Source organism: Rhinopithecus roxellana, chromosome 19 (genome assembly GCF_007565055.1).
Source record: "Rhinopithecus roxellana isolate Shanxi Qingling chromosome 19, ASM756505v1, whole genome shotgun sequence".
Classification (NCBI taxonomy): Eukaryota; Metazoa; Chordata; class Mammalia; order Primates; family Cercopithecidae; genus Rhinopithecus; species Rhinopithecus roxellana.
In genome coordinates, this window is record NC_044567.1 from 39,480,502 (window position 1) to 39,496,770 (window position 16,269).

Below are 16,269 nucleotides of genomic sequence, written 5' to 3' on the forward strand. Positions count from 1 at the left end.
GAAGGTGGCCTTTCCCTGGTGGGCCTGCCACTCCCAGTAGGCTACATGTTGGCACCAGCCAGGTGAAGCCTTAGGGAGGAGGCGGGATGGGGCGGGGCTCAGCTGCAGGGGTGCCAAGAGGGGCAGATCCCGCCAAATACCTGGGTCCAAAAATGACAGCCTCGCCTCCCTGCTGGGTTCCAGGAGCTCTCACCTGGGTGAAGGACATCCTAGGGCAAGGCCGATCCTCTCCACCACGGAACCCAGAGGCCACTCACTCCAGGCACTGGGGCCGGGGAGAGGGCAGCCGCAACACCAAGCCCAGTAGCAGCCGCCCCGCCCGGTGGCCCCCCTCGCCCCTCCGAGGACCTGGGCGAGAGCCACAGCAGCTCCTGACAAGGGACTTGGCTCATTAAGGTCCCAGGATATGAGGCCAAGAAGGGTCCTTCTGATGGATGGGGTGACTAGAAAAGGAGGTTGGGGAAAACCAAAAGGAGGCCAAGCTCTGCAACGGCAGCGCCTGGCCTCAGGGCACCCCCCCACTCTGAGCCGGCTGCAGAGCAGGGCCTCCCCCAAGAGCCAACCAAGGGGAACGTGGGCGGCCTCCCCCAAGAGACAGCCACATGGGGAAGCGGGTGGCCCGCCTCACTTCCCTGCTCACTTGGGCCTCAGAGGCCAGCAGCTGGGGCGCAGGGCAGCCCAGGTGGCCAGGCGGGGCGGGGCGGCTGAGGCCAGCACACAACAGCTGGGCCCCAGACGGCCGGCAGCAGCTGGAGCCCAGAGCGGCCCTGGCGCTCAAGGCCCTTGGGGGAGGGGCCCAGGATGTGCGGCAGGGAGCCGCCTCCAGTCTGGACAGGGAAGCCGGGTCCGCGGCTGCCTGACATGCTGTGTGCTGGAGGCTCATATCACCAAGCTCCAGGGCCCCACACCAGGTCTCGAGGGGACCCCTGTACCGCCAACCGCCCTCCATCACACCCTCCTCCCTCTCCGCCTGCGCCCGCCCGCCAGCCTGGGCCCTTGCTTCCTGAAACGTTCCATCTTGACCCCTTTTCCCAGGGAGTGGGCTCCAGCCCCCCAGCACAGCCGTGACCCCGGTGGGTTGACTCAGAACCACCTGGGCATCCCCAGCTCTCTCCCCGGGGGGAGGCAGTGAACTGAACCCTCACCCCATCCTGTCTCGGGGTGCCTCTCCTGAAGGACAGAGTCCCCTCTGGACCTTCGTCTCCGCAGCTTTCCTGCCGTGGGGCACACAGAGTCTAGGCTCAGTCAGAAGCCCCAGTGCCACCTGAATGGGAGCCTGGGGAACCCAGCATGGTCCTCCCTGAACGGGACAGTGGGGATGGGGCAGGGCCAGGGAAACAGAGAAGGGCACACCCTAAGAGAGACACCACACAGAACCATGCAGCCTGGGATAAGGTACGGTGCTGCTTCTCCTCCCCAGGCCCCCGTGTCTGCCCTCGCAGTCAACCTTGGTCCCTGGGGGATCGCCAGCACCCCCACGGTGCCTGGGCAGCATAACTGCCATTTATCACATGGTCATTGCCAGAGACGCTGAGCGGAGCCCCCAAACATCCTGCACCTTTGATGCTCACGAGGACCCTGTGAGGCAGGTGCTGTTCTCATCCCCGTTTTACAGATGAGGAACTCGAGACCCAACTGCAGGCCCTGCAGCGGCTGGTACTTGGCTGTCCTACCCCATCCGCTCTGGTGCAGAGGAAGTAGGTATCTGTCTAATATGCAAAAGGAGGGTTCTGAAACACCCTACCTGCCAGGAAGATTTCTAGAGTGGAGCCAGCCCACCCCATCCGAAGATGGCCACTCCCCTCACCGGGCCTCAGGCCTCACCCCCGCCGCCTGGTGCCCTGTACCCAGCCTGATGGTCATTGGTCTTACCCACTGATTCTTTTAGATAGAAGCAGGGTCTTGCTATGCTGCCCAGGCTGGTCTCAAACCCCTGGGCTCAAGCAATCCTTCTGCCAGGGCCTCCCAAAGTGCTGGGATTATAGGTGTGAGCCACCGTGCCCCATCAAAACTAATTACTTTAAAATATCAGGCTGGGTGCGGTGGCTCATGCCTGTAATCCCCAGCACTTTGGGAGAACAAGGCAGGTGGATCACCTGAGGTCAGGAGTTCGAGACCAGCCTGACTAACATGGTGAAACCCCGTCTCTACTAAAAAAAAAAAAAAAAAAAATTAGCTGAGCATGGTGGCGCATGTCTGTAATCCCAGTTACTCAGGAGTCTGAGGCAGGAGAATCGCTTGAACCTGGGAGGGGGAGGTTGCAGTGAGCCAAGATCGAGCCATTGCATTTCAGCCTGGGCAACAAGAGTAAAACTCCATCTCAAAAAAAAAAAAAAAAAAGAAAATCTAATCACATGATAGAGTACATTCAGAAAATTGTGCAACCACCACAATCCATTTTAGAACATTTTAATCACCCCAAAAAGAAACCCTGTACTGGCTGGGCACAGTGGCTCATGCCTGTAATCCCAGCACTTTGGAAGGCCAAGGTGGGTGGATCACCTGAGATCAGGAGTTCAACACCAGCTGACCAACATGGTGAAACCCCATCTCTACTAAAAATACAAACAATTAGCTGGGCATGGTGGTGCACGCCTGTAATCCCAGCTATGCAGGAGAATTGCTGGAACCTCAGAGTCGGAAGTTGCAGTGAGCCGAGATCGCATCACTGCACTCCAGCCTGGGTAACAGAGCAAAACTCTGCCTCACCAAAAAAAAAAAAAAAAAAAAAAAGAGAGAGAGACAGAAACCCTGTACCCAATAGGAATCACTCCCTGTTTCTGTTTCTCCCCACCTCCTGGAAACCACCAGCGGACTTTCTGTCTCTATGAAGTTGCCTCTTCTGGTCACTCGAAATGAACTGAATCATACCGCGTGTGCCCTTCAGTGTTCTGCTCACGTCACTTGGCTGATATCCTCAAGATTCGTCCACAGCGCAGCATATGTCAGAACTTCGTTTGTTTTAGGGCTAGAATATATTCCGTTGTATGGCTGTGTTCCGTTGTCTTTACCCACTCATCTGCCGATGGACTTTGGGGCTGTTTTCCGCCTTTTGGCTATTGTGACTAGTCCTGCTGTGAACATCCATGAGCCAGTTTTTGTTTGAACACTTGTCTTCAATTCTCTGGGTGTATCCCTGGGAGCGGGCCTGCTGGGTCACGTGTTCTGTGCAACATACTGAGGAGCCACCAACCTGTTTTCCACGGTTAGGGACGTGGCCACCGCACTGTCTATCCCCACAGCGATGCTCTAGGGCTCCAGTGTTGCCGCAGCTGCATCCACACTTGTTATTTTCTGTTTTTGATCGTGGTCATCTTAGTGGGCATGAGGTAGCATCTGACCCACTACTGGTGGACCTGGGTCCCCCTTCCTTATACCTGTCAGGGCCAGGGTGGCCCCGTCTTGATGCATGTGGACTAGAAGCAGAGGCCCAGCACCTGCTGGCCCACAGGACCTGCCACAGGAGCTGCTGCCAGACTCTGGGTGCTCAAAATTCTGGGTGGGGAGTTCCAGGTGCAGAGGATAAAGCTGCCCCAGGGGCTGGGGGAGTGTGAGGACAGAGCCAGTCGGTGTGAGTCAAGAGGAGGACATGGGTGTGAGCAGCTGCAGAGCCTCAGGAGTCCTGTTCCCAGTCATGTGGTTGCAGCCTTGTCAGTCATCCGGTCATGGCAGGGGCTTCAGGGGAGAGGGGGATGGGAGAGGTAGACAGAAGGGCAGAGAGGTTCTGGGGAAGTCTTGGGTTTGAGTCCCTTCTTGTATATGCTACCAGTATTGAATAAACCAAAACATGAACTCACTGTGGTTCAACATGCAGGTTCATCTGCATTGCAGGAGATGTCAGAGAGACTATAACAGGCATATTCTTCTCCCGTCCTGCAATTTTCATTGGCGATCATAACTGCCACCCCTGCCATGCACTTTCACACATGGGCTCTTATAATCCCACAACAGTCCTCTGATGGAGGCACGGCCATCGCCCCATTTTAAAGGAAAGAAAGCGGCTGGGCATGGTGGCTCACACCTGTAATCGCAGCACTTCGGGAGGCCAAGGTGGGTAGATCGCGAGGCCAGGAGACCATCCTGACTAATACAGTGAAATCCCGTCTCTACTAAAAATACAAAAAAATTAGCCAGGCATGATTGCACACGCCTGGAGTCCCACCTACTCGGGAGGCTGAGGCAGGAGAACTTCTTGAACCTGAAAGGCAGAGGTTGCAGTGAGCCAAGATCACGTCACTGCACTCCACCCTGGGCAACAGAGCAAGACTCCATCTCAAAAAAGATAAGTAAATAAATAAATAAATAAGAGGAAGCCGAGGCATAGGGAAAGGTCATAGGCCTTGCCTGGCATCTCCACACCGCACCAGGAGATGGCTCAGAGCCAGGGCGGTTTGGAGATCAACCCTGTGCAGCCAACTGGAAGATGCCATCACACTCTGGACTTGGAATAGCAGGTACCCGGTGGGAGAGGCCTCCTCCAGACAGGTTCCTGCTGGATGCTGAAATCTGCCCTGGGTCAGCCTTCCCCGCCAGGGTGTGGGTGGGAGAACACTTCAGGATGGGACCTGCGTCTGAAGCTACTGCCCTGGCCAGCCCGACATGTGGCCTTTAAACTGATCCGATGACGGAGGGACAGCAGGGGGGATTTTTGAGTGAGTAGAGAGCTAAGGGCGAGTCTCGGCTCTTCTGTTAGCGTCTCTGAACCTCAGTTCCCCTTGTCAGGGAAATGCTGCAACCCGCCCTGTGATGAAGGGGGAGGCTGTGGAATGGACTTGAGTTCATAACAGCCTGCCTTTTTGAAAATGTCCCTGGCTGGGCTGACCTCCAGGGCACCCCAGCCTGATCTTAGGCCTTGTGGTTTACACTAGGGTGCCTTACACCCATCAAATGCATGGGGCAACAGCTCTCAGGGTTCGGTCTCTCTGTTTCACAAGAGCCCAGGCAACGCAGTTGTCTGCAGGTGCCAGCGGTGCTAGGACTTTCTGCCTAAGCTCCTCACTCAGCCCGGGGCTGGCAAGGAGGACATCCACAGGGCCCCGGCCCTCGGCTCAGGGGACATCCTGGCTGCAGTCACAGCCCTGCGCTTCTACTCTCCTGCCCCACGTGGTGCTGTAGGCTCCCCACTGCCCTGAATTAGGAGGAGTTCTCGAAGCTCTGCTTGGGTCTAGATCCTTGTCCTGAAACGTAAGACCTGTTTCCTATCTTTAAAATGGGTGTCATGGTGCCCAGCAGGCTGCAGACCAGAGGGTCAAGGAGAAAGTCTGCCCGGCCCCACTGGCCCTGTGTACGCCCTTTCTTTTGTCCATCCCACCTCCTGCCCACAGCAGGAAGCCTCCTGAGCCCCTCCTGTCCACCCAGGTCCAGTATTGATTTCCCACAGGAACCTTGTTCTGACACCATCACCTGGAACCTCAGTAGTGGACAGAGGTGCTCTCCAAGGTGAAGCATCTCCAGGTGCCCTTCGTGGCATGAAGGCCCCCAAGCAGAGGCCTAGCGGGCAGCCACTGGACCCTTGGCCTCCTCCCCTAGTGGCGGCTGGGGTCCTCGTCATGGGGCCAGCAGCCAGGCTGGGGCGGGTGGAGATCCAGAACCTCACCTCTGGCCCCGCGATCTCCTTAAGTTGTAGCTTATTCTCTGACCCCAGCGCCAGCAGGAGCGCCCCAGAACTGGGCGACTACCCCGCGGCGCCTTGCTGGGGCACGCGGTCCATCTCGCAGGTCTCCCAGGGAACGAGGACCTTGCGCCCCACCTGTCCGCTTCTCTAGGAGGCCCCGGAGCCGCTGCTGCCGAGCCCTCGGCTCGAAGCCCTGTGTCCGACGCCGCTTTGATCCCGGGGGGCCCTGCTGGATAAAAGTCCCTGGCGGCTCCGCGCCAGCGCCAGAGGGGGAGCGCAGCGGGACGGCGCAGGGCCAGGGGCGCTGAGAGGACGGGGCCACTGGGTCGCCCGCGCTGTCCGCGGTGAGAGCTGGGCCCCAGGGCTGCGCGGGGTGGAGAGATGCGGGCCGGGGTCCGAGTCCCCCACGGCCTGCTCTGGGCCTGGGCACTGGGGGATGGGAGGGACACTGGCGGCTCCAGGTGAGCTCGCCCGCCCCGCGGCCCCAGCCCGTCGGCCGCGGCCAGCTGCGCCACGGGCGGAGTTCCCCGTCCCGCTCCCCCCCGCCGGCGCGGAAAAGCCTCGCCCCTCCCCGTCGCCGCCGCCCCTTCCAGCTGCCCCGGGGGCGGGGGCGGCGGCGCCGGGCTGGCCGCGGTGAATGGAGCCGCCGGGGCCGCCCGGCCGCGCTGCCCCCCCACGGAGCCGGGCCGGGAGCGCCTCCGGCGGCCGCGGCGGGGTAGTCCAGGCCCCTCCGTCAGGCTTGCGGTTTGGGAAGAAAAGGCGATGCCTCCGCCAAGAAAAGAGCGAGCGCGGCCCCCTCCCCCCTCCGCCGAGCCCGGGCGGCGGCGGCGGCACATCTAACGCGCGGGCACCCGGGCCGCCGCGGCCCCCGCAAATAAGCCCAGCCTCGGCCCCCGCCGCTCATTGGCGCGGGCCGCAGCCAGCGCACGCAGACCCTGCGCTGCCCTCGGACGGCCGGGCGCGGAGCCCCAGCTGCGGAGGCCGACGGCACCCAGCCCCGAGAGCCTCGACGCCCAGCCGCGCGCGCCTTCTCTGCCAGGCCCGGCGGGCGGGAGCGGGGGCGAGGGAGCAGGACCACCAGTGCCCCCGGCATCCCCGGCCCGGCACCCTCCGCCGCCGCCGCCTCAAGGCCGCCCGCTCCCCGCAGGTGGACGCGGCCATGGGTCGAGGGGTGCGTGTGCTGCTGCTGCTGGGCCTACTGCACTGCGCTGGGGGCAGCGAGGGCAGGAAGACCTGGCGGCGCCGGGGTCAGCAGCCGCCGCCTCCCCCGCGGACCGAGGCGGCGCCGGCGGCCGGACAGCCCGTGGAGAGCTTCCCGCTGGACTTCACGGCCGTGGAGGGCAACATGGACAGCTTCATGGCGCAGGTCAAGAGCCTGGCGCAGTCCCTGTACCCCTGCTCCGCGCAGCAGCTCAACGAGGACCTGCGCCTGCACCTCCTGCTCAACACCTCGGTGACCTGCAACGACGGCAGCCCCGCCGGGTAAGGCCGGCGCCCTGCGCCTCCCCGCCCCGCCCGACGCGCCTGGTCTCCGGCTGGACCTTCCCTGCGGGCCGCGGCCGTTCTCTCCCCGGGGGGAAAGGGCTTCCGTCGGGCGCCCCGCAGTGCTGGCCCCGAGGAGGGCCCGGCTCGGTGACTCTCCGTGTGGGGAGCGGAGCGGCCCTGGAAGGGCTGGTCCCCGGCCAGCTCGGGCACTGACCCTTCGGCCTCCGGGCCCAGCCGCTCTGCTGGCGTCCTTCGGTCCGGGGCGGGGAGATGGCAGCCCGAGAGCGCGCCTGGCTCTAGCGGGAACCGGCGACACCGGGGGCGGGAGAGGCTTGTTGCCCACCTCCCCATAGCCCCGAAGTAGATAGAAGACGTGAGGCCGGAGGTCGGGGAGTGGCGGGGCGCCCACGCGCTCAACAGGCCGAGGACACCCAGGGACAGCGGGAGACGTGGGCGTGGGGTCGGGGCTCGGTAGGAAGGCTCCCCCGCCGTGTCGGTGCCTCCCGCGCTCCCCGCAGCGTCCCGTGCCCCCGCCATGCGCGCTCCTTCCGTGCCGACGCGTTTCATGCTTCGAGAGCCGCCGAGCGCCCCGGGAGGACCACCGCCCGCGCCGAGGTGACAACGGGACGCGCGCTGGGCTGGACGTGGGGATTTTCCACGCACCACAGCCCCGCGCGGCCCGTTCCCGACCCGCGAGCGCCACCTCCCGGGACCGCCGCCGTCCCTGAGCTCCGCGTGGGCCTGGCCGAGGGCGCCCCCGTGCGACCGCCGCGCACGGGCGGAACAGGTGGCGCGCTCCCTCCGCCAGAGCTGGGCGCGCGGGGCGCGGCGGGTCTGTAGCCCCGGCCGACCCCCCACGGTGCGTCCTCCCCGCAGCTACTACCTGAAGGAGTCCAGGGGCAGCCGGCGGTGGCTCCTCTTCCTGGAAGGTGCGTCCGGGGTCGAGGCTGGGGGAGGCCAGGGCTCTCTGCGCGCGCGGGCCTGAGCGGTGGCCGTGTCCGCAGGCGGCTGGTACTGCTTCAACCGCGAGAACTGCGACTCCAGATACAACACCATGCGGCGCCTCATGAGCTCCCGGGACTGGCCGCGCACTCGTACAGGTCAGCGGCGGGCCCTGGAGAAGGCGGCCTCCACGTGAGGCCGGGGAGGAAGCCGCGCCCGCGCCCTGGAGCCCCAGCGAGGCCCCCGCGCCGCACATCGTGCCCAGCCCGGCGCCCGGGTTTCCTAAGAGCAGGGGGCGCCCTTCACTCTCGCCCTTTGGGGTCCATTCCACATTAACATTCAGGCGCTTACCGGGCAATTCTGGCCCTTCCCGGGGTCAAAGCAGGGCAGGGGGTTGAAGTCAAGGTCAGACCTGGTGTCGTAGCCCAGCCGGGCACCGTGGCCATGGTGTCTTCACGGGGTAACTAAACCCGACTGCCCTGCACTTTCCCGGCGACCTTGATTCGGGCCAGCAGCACCAGCACACCTCCCTTGCTGGGGCCAAGTAGGAACCCCTACTCCTCGCCAGGGGTTCCCAGACCCGTCCCTACACAGCCTCCTCCCCCTAGAAAGACCTACCGCCTCTGTGTCCCCAGGCACAGGGATCCTGTCCTCACAGCCGGAGGAGAACCCCTACTGGTGGAACGCAAACATGGTGTAAGGGGGTGCAGGGTCCTGCCTGGGAGTCCTGCCTGGAGGGTGGTTCTTTCTGGGGGTCCTTCCTGGGGGGTCATGTCCTGGAATGGTCTTTCCTGGGGGTACTGTTCTGGATGCTCCTTCTGGGGAGGTCCTGTCCTAGAGGGGTTCTGGAGGCGTTTCTTCCCTGGCGGTGAGGGGGTCCTGTCCTGGGATGGGCGGGGGGGGGGGGATGGGCCTTCCTGGGGGGGCTCTATCCTGGGATGATCATTCCTGAGGGGGGTCCTGTCCTGGGTTGGTCCTTTCTGGGGGAGTCCTGTCCTGGGATGGTCGTTCCTAGGGGGTTCTATCCTGGGGGTCTTTCTTGGGGAGAGTTCTATTCTGGGATGGTCCTTCTTTGCTGGGGGGTCCTAGCCTGGGCTGGCCCTTCCTGGGGCGTGGCTTCTATCCTGAGTTGGTCCTTCCTGGGGGGGGGTTCCTGTCCTGGGATGGTCCTTCCTTGCTGGGGGGTCCTGTCCTGGGATGGTCCTTCCTGGGGGGGTCGTGTCCCGGGTTGGCCTTTCCTGGGGGGTCCTGTCTTGGGATGGTCCTTCCTCAGGGGGGTCCTGTCCTGGGTCCTGGGGGAGGGGTTCTGTCCTGGGTTGGCTCTTCCTGGGGGTGTCCTGTCCTGGTGGGTGTTTTCTGGGGGTCCTGTCCTGGGGATCTTTTCTGGAGGCTGCCGGGCAGCAGGCTGTGACAGGCTCACTCTGTTCTGTGTTGCAGCTTCATCCCCTACTGCTCCAGTGATGTTTGGAGTGGGGCTTCATCCAAGTCTGAGAAGAGTGAGTCCCCAACCTTCCCAGGGCATAGCAGGGCAGGGACAAGGCAGGGCGGCAGGGCAGGGACGAGGCGGGACGGGGGGTTCTGGGGAAAAGCTGACTTTCAGCCTTGTCTCAATTTCAAAGCCCTTGACAGTATGTCCCAGGGTGTCTGACCCACGCATTCACTGCTCGCTTGTCCCCGACTGTAGGGGTCCTTATTTCTGAATATTCTCTGGGGAGGAGGCCCCAGCATGGCCTGGTGCACCCACCTTCCTCCAGTCTACCCCACCCCTGACCCCTCCTCAGAAGATTCCCCCTAGCCCCCAGCGGGGCAAGAACTCCTCTGCCAGCCATTCTGGGGTAGGAGGTGGTTCTCTCTGCCCAGGCCCCTACCTGAGGCCACCCCGTCCCTCTTGCAGACGAGTATGCCTTCATGGGCGCCCTCATCATCCAGGAGGTGGTGCGGGAGCTTCTGGGCAGAGGGCTGAGCGGGGCCAAGGTGCTGCTGCTGGCCGGGAGCAGGTGGGCAGGGCGGGCAGGGGCTGGAGGTGAGGGGCGAGGACGGTGTGCAGGGTACATGAAGGGGTGTGGGGTGGGGGTGTATGGGAGGCGAGGAGGGGGTGGAGTCTGTGCATATCTTGGCAGGTGGCTGGGAGGGTGAGAGGCTGGAGCTGAGAGAACCCACATCATTGGGGATGTCTCCGAGGCCTGGCTTCAGAGTGCTGGGTAACCGGACGCTGTCGAGAGGATGTTTCTGGACCCCATGGTTGTTGGATATAGCGGAAGGTTTGGGCCGCAGGGACCTAGGTCGTTGGTTAGAGGTTGGTCATGGACTAACACCCCTTCTCCAGGGCCCAGTAGGTGAGGATCACTCCTGTGGGTCCCTGTATCCCAGCAGGCATGCAGGAGACCCAGGGGACATATGGGGAACAGATGAAGGGGCCTGAGGCCATGTAGTTTATCTTCATCTTCCAATAAGGAAACTGAGGTAAAGAGACAGAGAGAGGAAAGGGAGGAGAGAGGGGAGAGCCTGGCTGTGTCAAGGAAATGTGACCTGCCAGCCTCAGCCCTGGATTGTTGTGGAGGGGACAACCATGGGTCTTGCACATGAACAGAGAATGCAGAATGCATCTGCAGTTCAGAACGCATCAGGACTCTTGCCCACCTTGGGGCATGGGTTGACACTGAGCAGACTCTGGGAGGAGGTGAGTGCCTCTCCGCAGCCACCTGGTCTCACATCTGGCCCTCCTTGCAGTGCGGGGGGCACTGGGGTGCTGCTGAATGTGGACCGTGTGGCTGAGCAGCTGGAGGAGCTGGGCTACCCCGCCATCCAGGTACGAGGCCTGGCTGACTCCGGCTGGTTCCTGGACAACAAGCAGTATCGCCATACAGACTGCGTTGACACCATCACGTGTGCGCCCACAGAGGCCATCCGCCGTGGCATCAGGTGTGCCAGTGGGGAGGGCCCATTCCTGTGCTTCAGCTCTGCCCTAAAAGGGCCTGGGTGGAGTGGCATTTGTGGGCAAGGAGCTCCGGGGGATGAGGCCCATGGCAGCCTAACCTGTGTTTATGGCTCCAGGTACTGGAACGGGGTGGTCCCGGAGCGCTGCCGACGCCAGTTCCAGGAGGGCGAGGAGTGGAACTGCTTCTTTGGCTATAAGATCTACCCGACTCTGCGCTGTGAGTGGGCGGCTGAGCGGAGCACACAGGGCAGCAGTGGGGTGGCCACACTTCCTTGCTTCTGAAAATCCAGCGTGGACTCCAGTCTCTTGGGCTGGGCTTAGAAACCACTGCCCTGGTCCAGGGAGGAGGCCGGCTGTGTACCAGGGCGACCAGTCGCTGTGGCGTGCCTGGGACTTGCCTGCCCTCAGCACTGACACCCCCCAGTCCCAGGCAAAGTGGGGCAGGTGGTCGGTCACCCTGTCTATACCGGGGGCTAGGGATGTGCTGTGGAGCTCATCCCCATGCTGCCCCTCCCTGCTGCAGGACCCTGGGCCAGTTCCTCCCCAGTCCCACACTCTGAGGAATGGTGAGGTTATGTGCAAGGGCATCATCACCAAATTTCGGTCAAAGTGGAGTCGCTGAGAACCAGGCCAAGGTCATGGAGGAGTTAATAAGAGCCCTTCTTCAAAGAAAGGCAGTTTATGTAGTTAGTTAATTATGAACCTATGGATTATAAAAAGGCTGGTTTGAAAGAAGGAAACCACATTCTGTGGGGGCTTATGACTGGTACCCCGGGGAGAGTTGGGCCAAGGGTAGCTGGCCTGTGAGCCTCAGCGGCACTGCAGGGGGCCGGGGGTCTGCTGAGCTCTGAGCCTGGGGTCAGGGGCAGCAGCGGGTACCTGGGGGTGCTGAGCTCTGAGCCTGGGGTGAGCGGTACTGCAGGGGGCCTGGGGGTGCTGAGCTCTGAGCCTAGGATGTGTGGCAGCGGCAGGGGTCATGGGGAGGCCGAACTGAGCCCCGGTGCCCGCAGGCCCCGTGTTCGTGGTGCAGTGGCTGTTTGACGAGGCACAGCTGGCGGTGGATAACGTGCACCTGACGGGGCAGCCAGTGCAGGAGAGCCAACGACTGTACATCCAGAACCTCGGCCGCGAGCTGCGCCACACGCTCAAGGACGTGCCGTGAGTGCATGGTCCCTGGGAGCCCCACGCCAAGTAGCTCCCTCTTGATTTACAAATAGAGGTCCTGAAAAAGCAAAAGAAGAAAAACAAAATAGAGGTTTTGTAGGCTGGGCGCGGTGACTCACGTCTGTAATCCCAGCACTTTGGGATGCCCATGCAGGCGGATCACCTGAGGTCAGGAGTGCGAGACCAGCCCAGCCAATATGGCGAAACCCCATCTCCACAAAATATGCAAAAATTAGTCTGGTGTAGTGGCAGGCACCTGTAATCCCAGCTATTCAAGAGGCTGAGGCAGGAGAATCACTTGAACCAGGAGGCGGAGGTTGCAGTTAGCCGAGATCGTGCCACTGCACTCCAGCCTGCGTGACAGAATAAGACTCCGTCTCAAAAAATACACATATACACACACACACACACACACATATATATGTATATATATAACATTTCTTATCTCTCTGTATATACAGAGAGAGACAGAGGTCTTGGGCCTGGCACGCTGGCTCACGGCTGTGATCCCACCCCTTTGGGAGGCCGAAGCAGCGGGATTGCTGGAGGCCAGGAGTCCAGGACCAGCCTGGGCAATACGGTGAAACCGTGTCTCTACTGCATATACAAAAATTATCCAGGCATGGTGGTGTCACCTGTAATCCCAGCTACTCAGGAGGCTGAGGCAGGAGGATCACTTGAGCCCAGGAGTTCAAGGTTACAGTGAGCTAACCTTGCCTGCGGGAGGCAAGCAAGCTTCGATTGTACCGCTACACTCCAGCTGGGGCGATAGAGCCAGACCCCAGCTCAAAATAAAATAAAAAGAGTTCTGGATAGTAGCAGAATATTTGCCTGTCTAGGACAGCTCCTGCCACCACCTGGGAGGGCCTGCCTGGAAGAGGTGGACTCTGAGCAGGGATTTGAGGCACAAAGGGATAAGGGTCAGCCGGGAGCTGGCCGACTAGGGGGAGGCCCGGGTCAGAGGAGCAGCTGGCAGCCACAGCAACAGGAAGGGGCGATGGCCAGGCCGGGGACAGCTCTAGGGGAGTAGGGGTGGAAAAGGGGCTGAGGGGGTGGGGAGCTTACAAGCCACTGTCTCCTCTCAACAGGGCCAGCTTTGCCCCTGCCTGCCTCTCCCATGAGATCATCATCCGGAGGTCAGTGTCCTTGCTCTGGGCAGCTTGCGTCCCTGACATCAACTTCAAAAGTCCACAGGTTCTTCAACCGCACTTGGCCTCCCACAGGTCTCTTCTTGGCCCTTCTAGGGGCGGGATTTCCTTGTAGGGTGCCAGAGCCACTTGTACCAACAGCTGTATGGCAAGAATTAAGACTCAACCCTGGGCTGGGCACAGTGGCTCGCGCCTGTAATCCCAGCACTTTGGGAGGCCGAGGCGGGCAGATCACCTGAGGTCAGGAGTTCAAGACCAGCCTGGTCAATGTAGTGAAACCCTGTCTCTACTAAAAATACAAAAAATTAGCCGGGCATGGTGGCGGGCGCCTGTAATCCAGCTACTCGGGAGGCTGAGGCAGGAGAATTGCTTGAACCCAGGAGACGGAGGTTACAGTGAGCCAAGATTGCGACATTGCACTCTACCTTGGGGGCAACAAGAGTGAAACTTCATCTCAAAAAAAAGAAAAAAAAACAAAGACTCAGCCCCATGACTGAGCAGTGGCTCCCACCTGTAATCCCGGCTACTCAGAAGACTGAAGTGGGAGAATCACTTGAACTCAGGAGGTTGAGGCTGCAGCGAGCAGTGATCGTACCACTGCATTGTAGCCTGAGGCGCAGAGGGAGATCTTGTCTCAAAAAAAAAAAAAAAAGCCAGGCTAGATATGGTGGCTTACGCCTGTAATCTCAGCACTTTGGGAGGTTGAGGTGGGCAGATCACCTGAAGTTAGTTCAAGACCAGCCTGGCCAACATAGTGAAACCCCATTTCTACTAAAAATAAAAAAACTAGCCAGATGTGGTGGTGCACATCTGTAATCCCAGCTACTCAGGAGGCTAAGGCAGGAGAATCGCTTGAACCCAGGAGGCGGAGGTTGCAGTGAGCCAAGATCGTGCCACTGCACTCCAGCCTGGTCTCAAAAAAAAAAAAAAAACCGCTGCCTCAGTGTTGATGCCCCTCCCCACATGTAACCCGCCTGGTTTTCCTCTGCAGCCACTGGACCGATGTCCAGGTGAAGGGGACATCGCTGCCCCGAGCACTGCACTGCTGGGACAGGAGCCTCCATGACAGCCACAAGACCAGCAAGAGCCCCCTCAAGGGCTGCCCCGTCCACCTGGTGGACAGCTGCCCCTGGCCCCACTGCAACCCCTCATGCCCCACCGTCCGAGACCAGTTCACGGGGCAAGAGATGAACGTGGCCCAGTTCCTCATGCACATGGGCTTCGACGTGCAGACGGTGGCCCAGCAGCAGGGACTGGAGCCCAGCAAGCTGCTGGGGCTGCTGAGCGACGGAAGCTAGGCGGACTGTTTGGAGGAGACGCCAGCACTGAGGGGCCCAGCCACCGCTGCCCCAGTGCCACCTCAACCCCCACCAGCAGGCCCTCCCATCTCTTCAGGACAGGGTCCCAGCCGTCCCTCTGCCTGGGTCTGCCCACCACCCTCCCTGCCCCAGCTTTCCCTGCCCCAGCTTTCCCTGCCCCTCTCCCACAGCCCAGCCAGAGAAAAAGGACCTGCTGTCATCCCCAGCTGTGACCTGGGAGCCCTTCCCGATGACGAGTGGGGAGCCAGAAGAGAAGCACTGGATTCCTCAGCCCACCAGCTCAGACAGGCCCCACCTGGCCCCGCCTATCAAGCCCTTTTATATTATTTTATAAAGTGACTTTTTTATTACTTTAATTTTTAAAAAAAGGAAAATAAGAAATATATGATGAATGATATTGTTTTGTAACTTTTTGAAAATGATTTTTAAAAAAGAGACAAAAAAGAACCTCACTGCTGGCGTGTTTATTTGCTTCGCACGCTTCACACCTCTCCCTCCCCTCCCCGGCCCCAGGGCAGCAGGAGACACAGGGAGGAGCCATGGGGACTCCCCAGCTCTGACCCCTTGTTGGATGCACAGACTCAGAGCAGGGTCTTCTGGAGGGGCCCTGCTTCCCTTCAACCCTTCTGTAGATGCCCACTTCCCAGGGCGGATGGTGGTAGCTGCGTTTCTTTTTACTTATTCATTTATTTAGAGACAGAATCTCATGTTGCCCAGGCTGGAGTGCAGTGGCACAATCACAGCTCACTGCAGCCTTGAACTCCTGGGCTCAAGCAATTCCCCCACTTCAGCCTTGCAAATAGCTGGGGTTACAGGCACGCGCCACCACACCCAGCTACTGTTTGAATTTTTTGTAGAGATGGAATCTCCCTTTTTTGCCCAGACTGGTCTTGAACTCCTGGGCTCAAGCCATCCTCGCTGCTCAGCCTCCCAATGTGCTGGGATTACAGGTGTGAGCCACTGTACTTGGCCCCTTTTTATATTTTTTATTGGGAAGAAATTCACATAACAGGCCGGGTGTGGTGGCTCAAGCCTGTAATCCCAGAGATGGGCAGATCACGAGGTCAGGAAATCGAGACCATCCTGGCTAACCCGGTGAAACCCCGTCTCTACTAAAAAATACAAAAAACTAGCCAGGCGAGGTGGCGGGCACCTGTAGTCCCAGCTACTTGGGAGGCTGAGACAGGAGAATAGCATAAACCCGGGAGGCGGAGCTTGCAGTGAGCTGAGATCTGGCCACTGCACTCCAGCCTGGGCGACAGAGCGAGACTCCGTCTCAAAAAAAAAAAAAAAAAAAAATTCGCATAACATAGGATGAACCATTTCCAAGTGAGCGACTCAGAGGCATTTGTCACATTCAGAGAGCTATGCGATCCCTGGTTCTCTCTCGTTTCAAAACTCTTGCCAGACGCAGTGGCTCACACCTGTAATCCCAGCACTTTGGGAGACCGAGGCAGGCAGATCACGAGGTCAGGGGTTTGAGACCAGTCTGACCAACATGATGAAACTCTGTCTCTACCAAGAATATAAAAAGTTAACTGGGTGTGGTGGCATGCATCTGTAATCCCAGCTACTCAGAACGCTGAGGCAGAATTGTTTGAGCCCAGGAGGCAGAGGCTGCACTGAGCCGACATTGCACCACTGCACTGCAGCCTGGGC

The 16,269-nt window shown here is 60.4% G+C and overlaps 1 protein-coding gene across 1 annotated transcript; it reads left to right on the forward strand.

Moving 5' to 3' along the window:
* Positions 1-6,470: 6,470 nt before the first annotated feature.
* NOTUM (notum, palmitoleoyl-protein carboxylesterase) lies at positions 6,471-15,062 on the forward strand. Its single transcript, XM_030923544.1, has 11 exons — positions 6,471-7,096; positions 7,976-8,028; positions 8,104-8,199; positions 8,677-8,737; positions 9,479-9,537; positions 9,936-10,038; positions 10,772-10,963; positions 11,096-11,196; positions 11,990-12,137; positions 13,232-13,279; positions 14,283-15,062. Exons 1-11 carry the CDS (start codon positions 6,774-6,776, stop codon positions 14,587-14,589), a joined length of 1,491 nt encoding a protein of 496 aa, XP_030779404.1. The 5' UTR covers positions 6,471-6,773; the 3' UTR covers positions 14,590-15,062.
* The last annotated feature ends 1,207 nt before the right edge of the window (positions 15,063-16,269 follow it).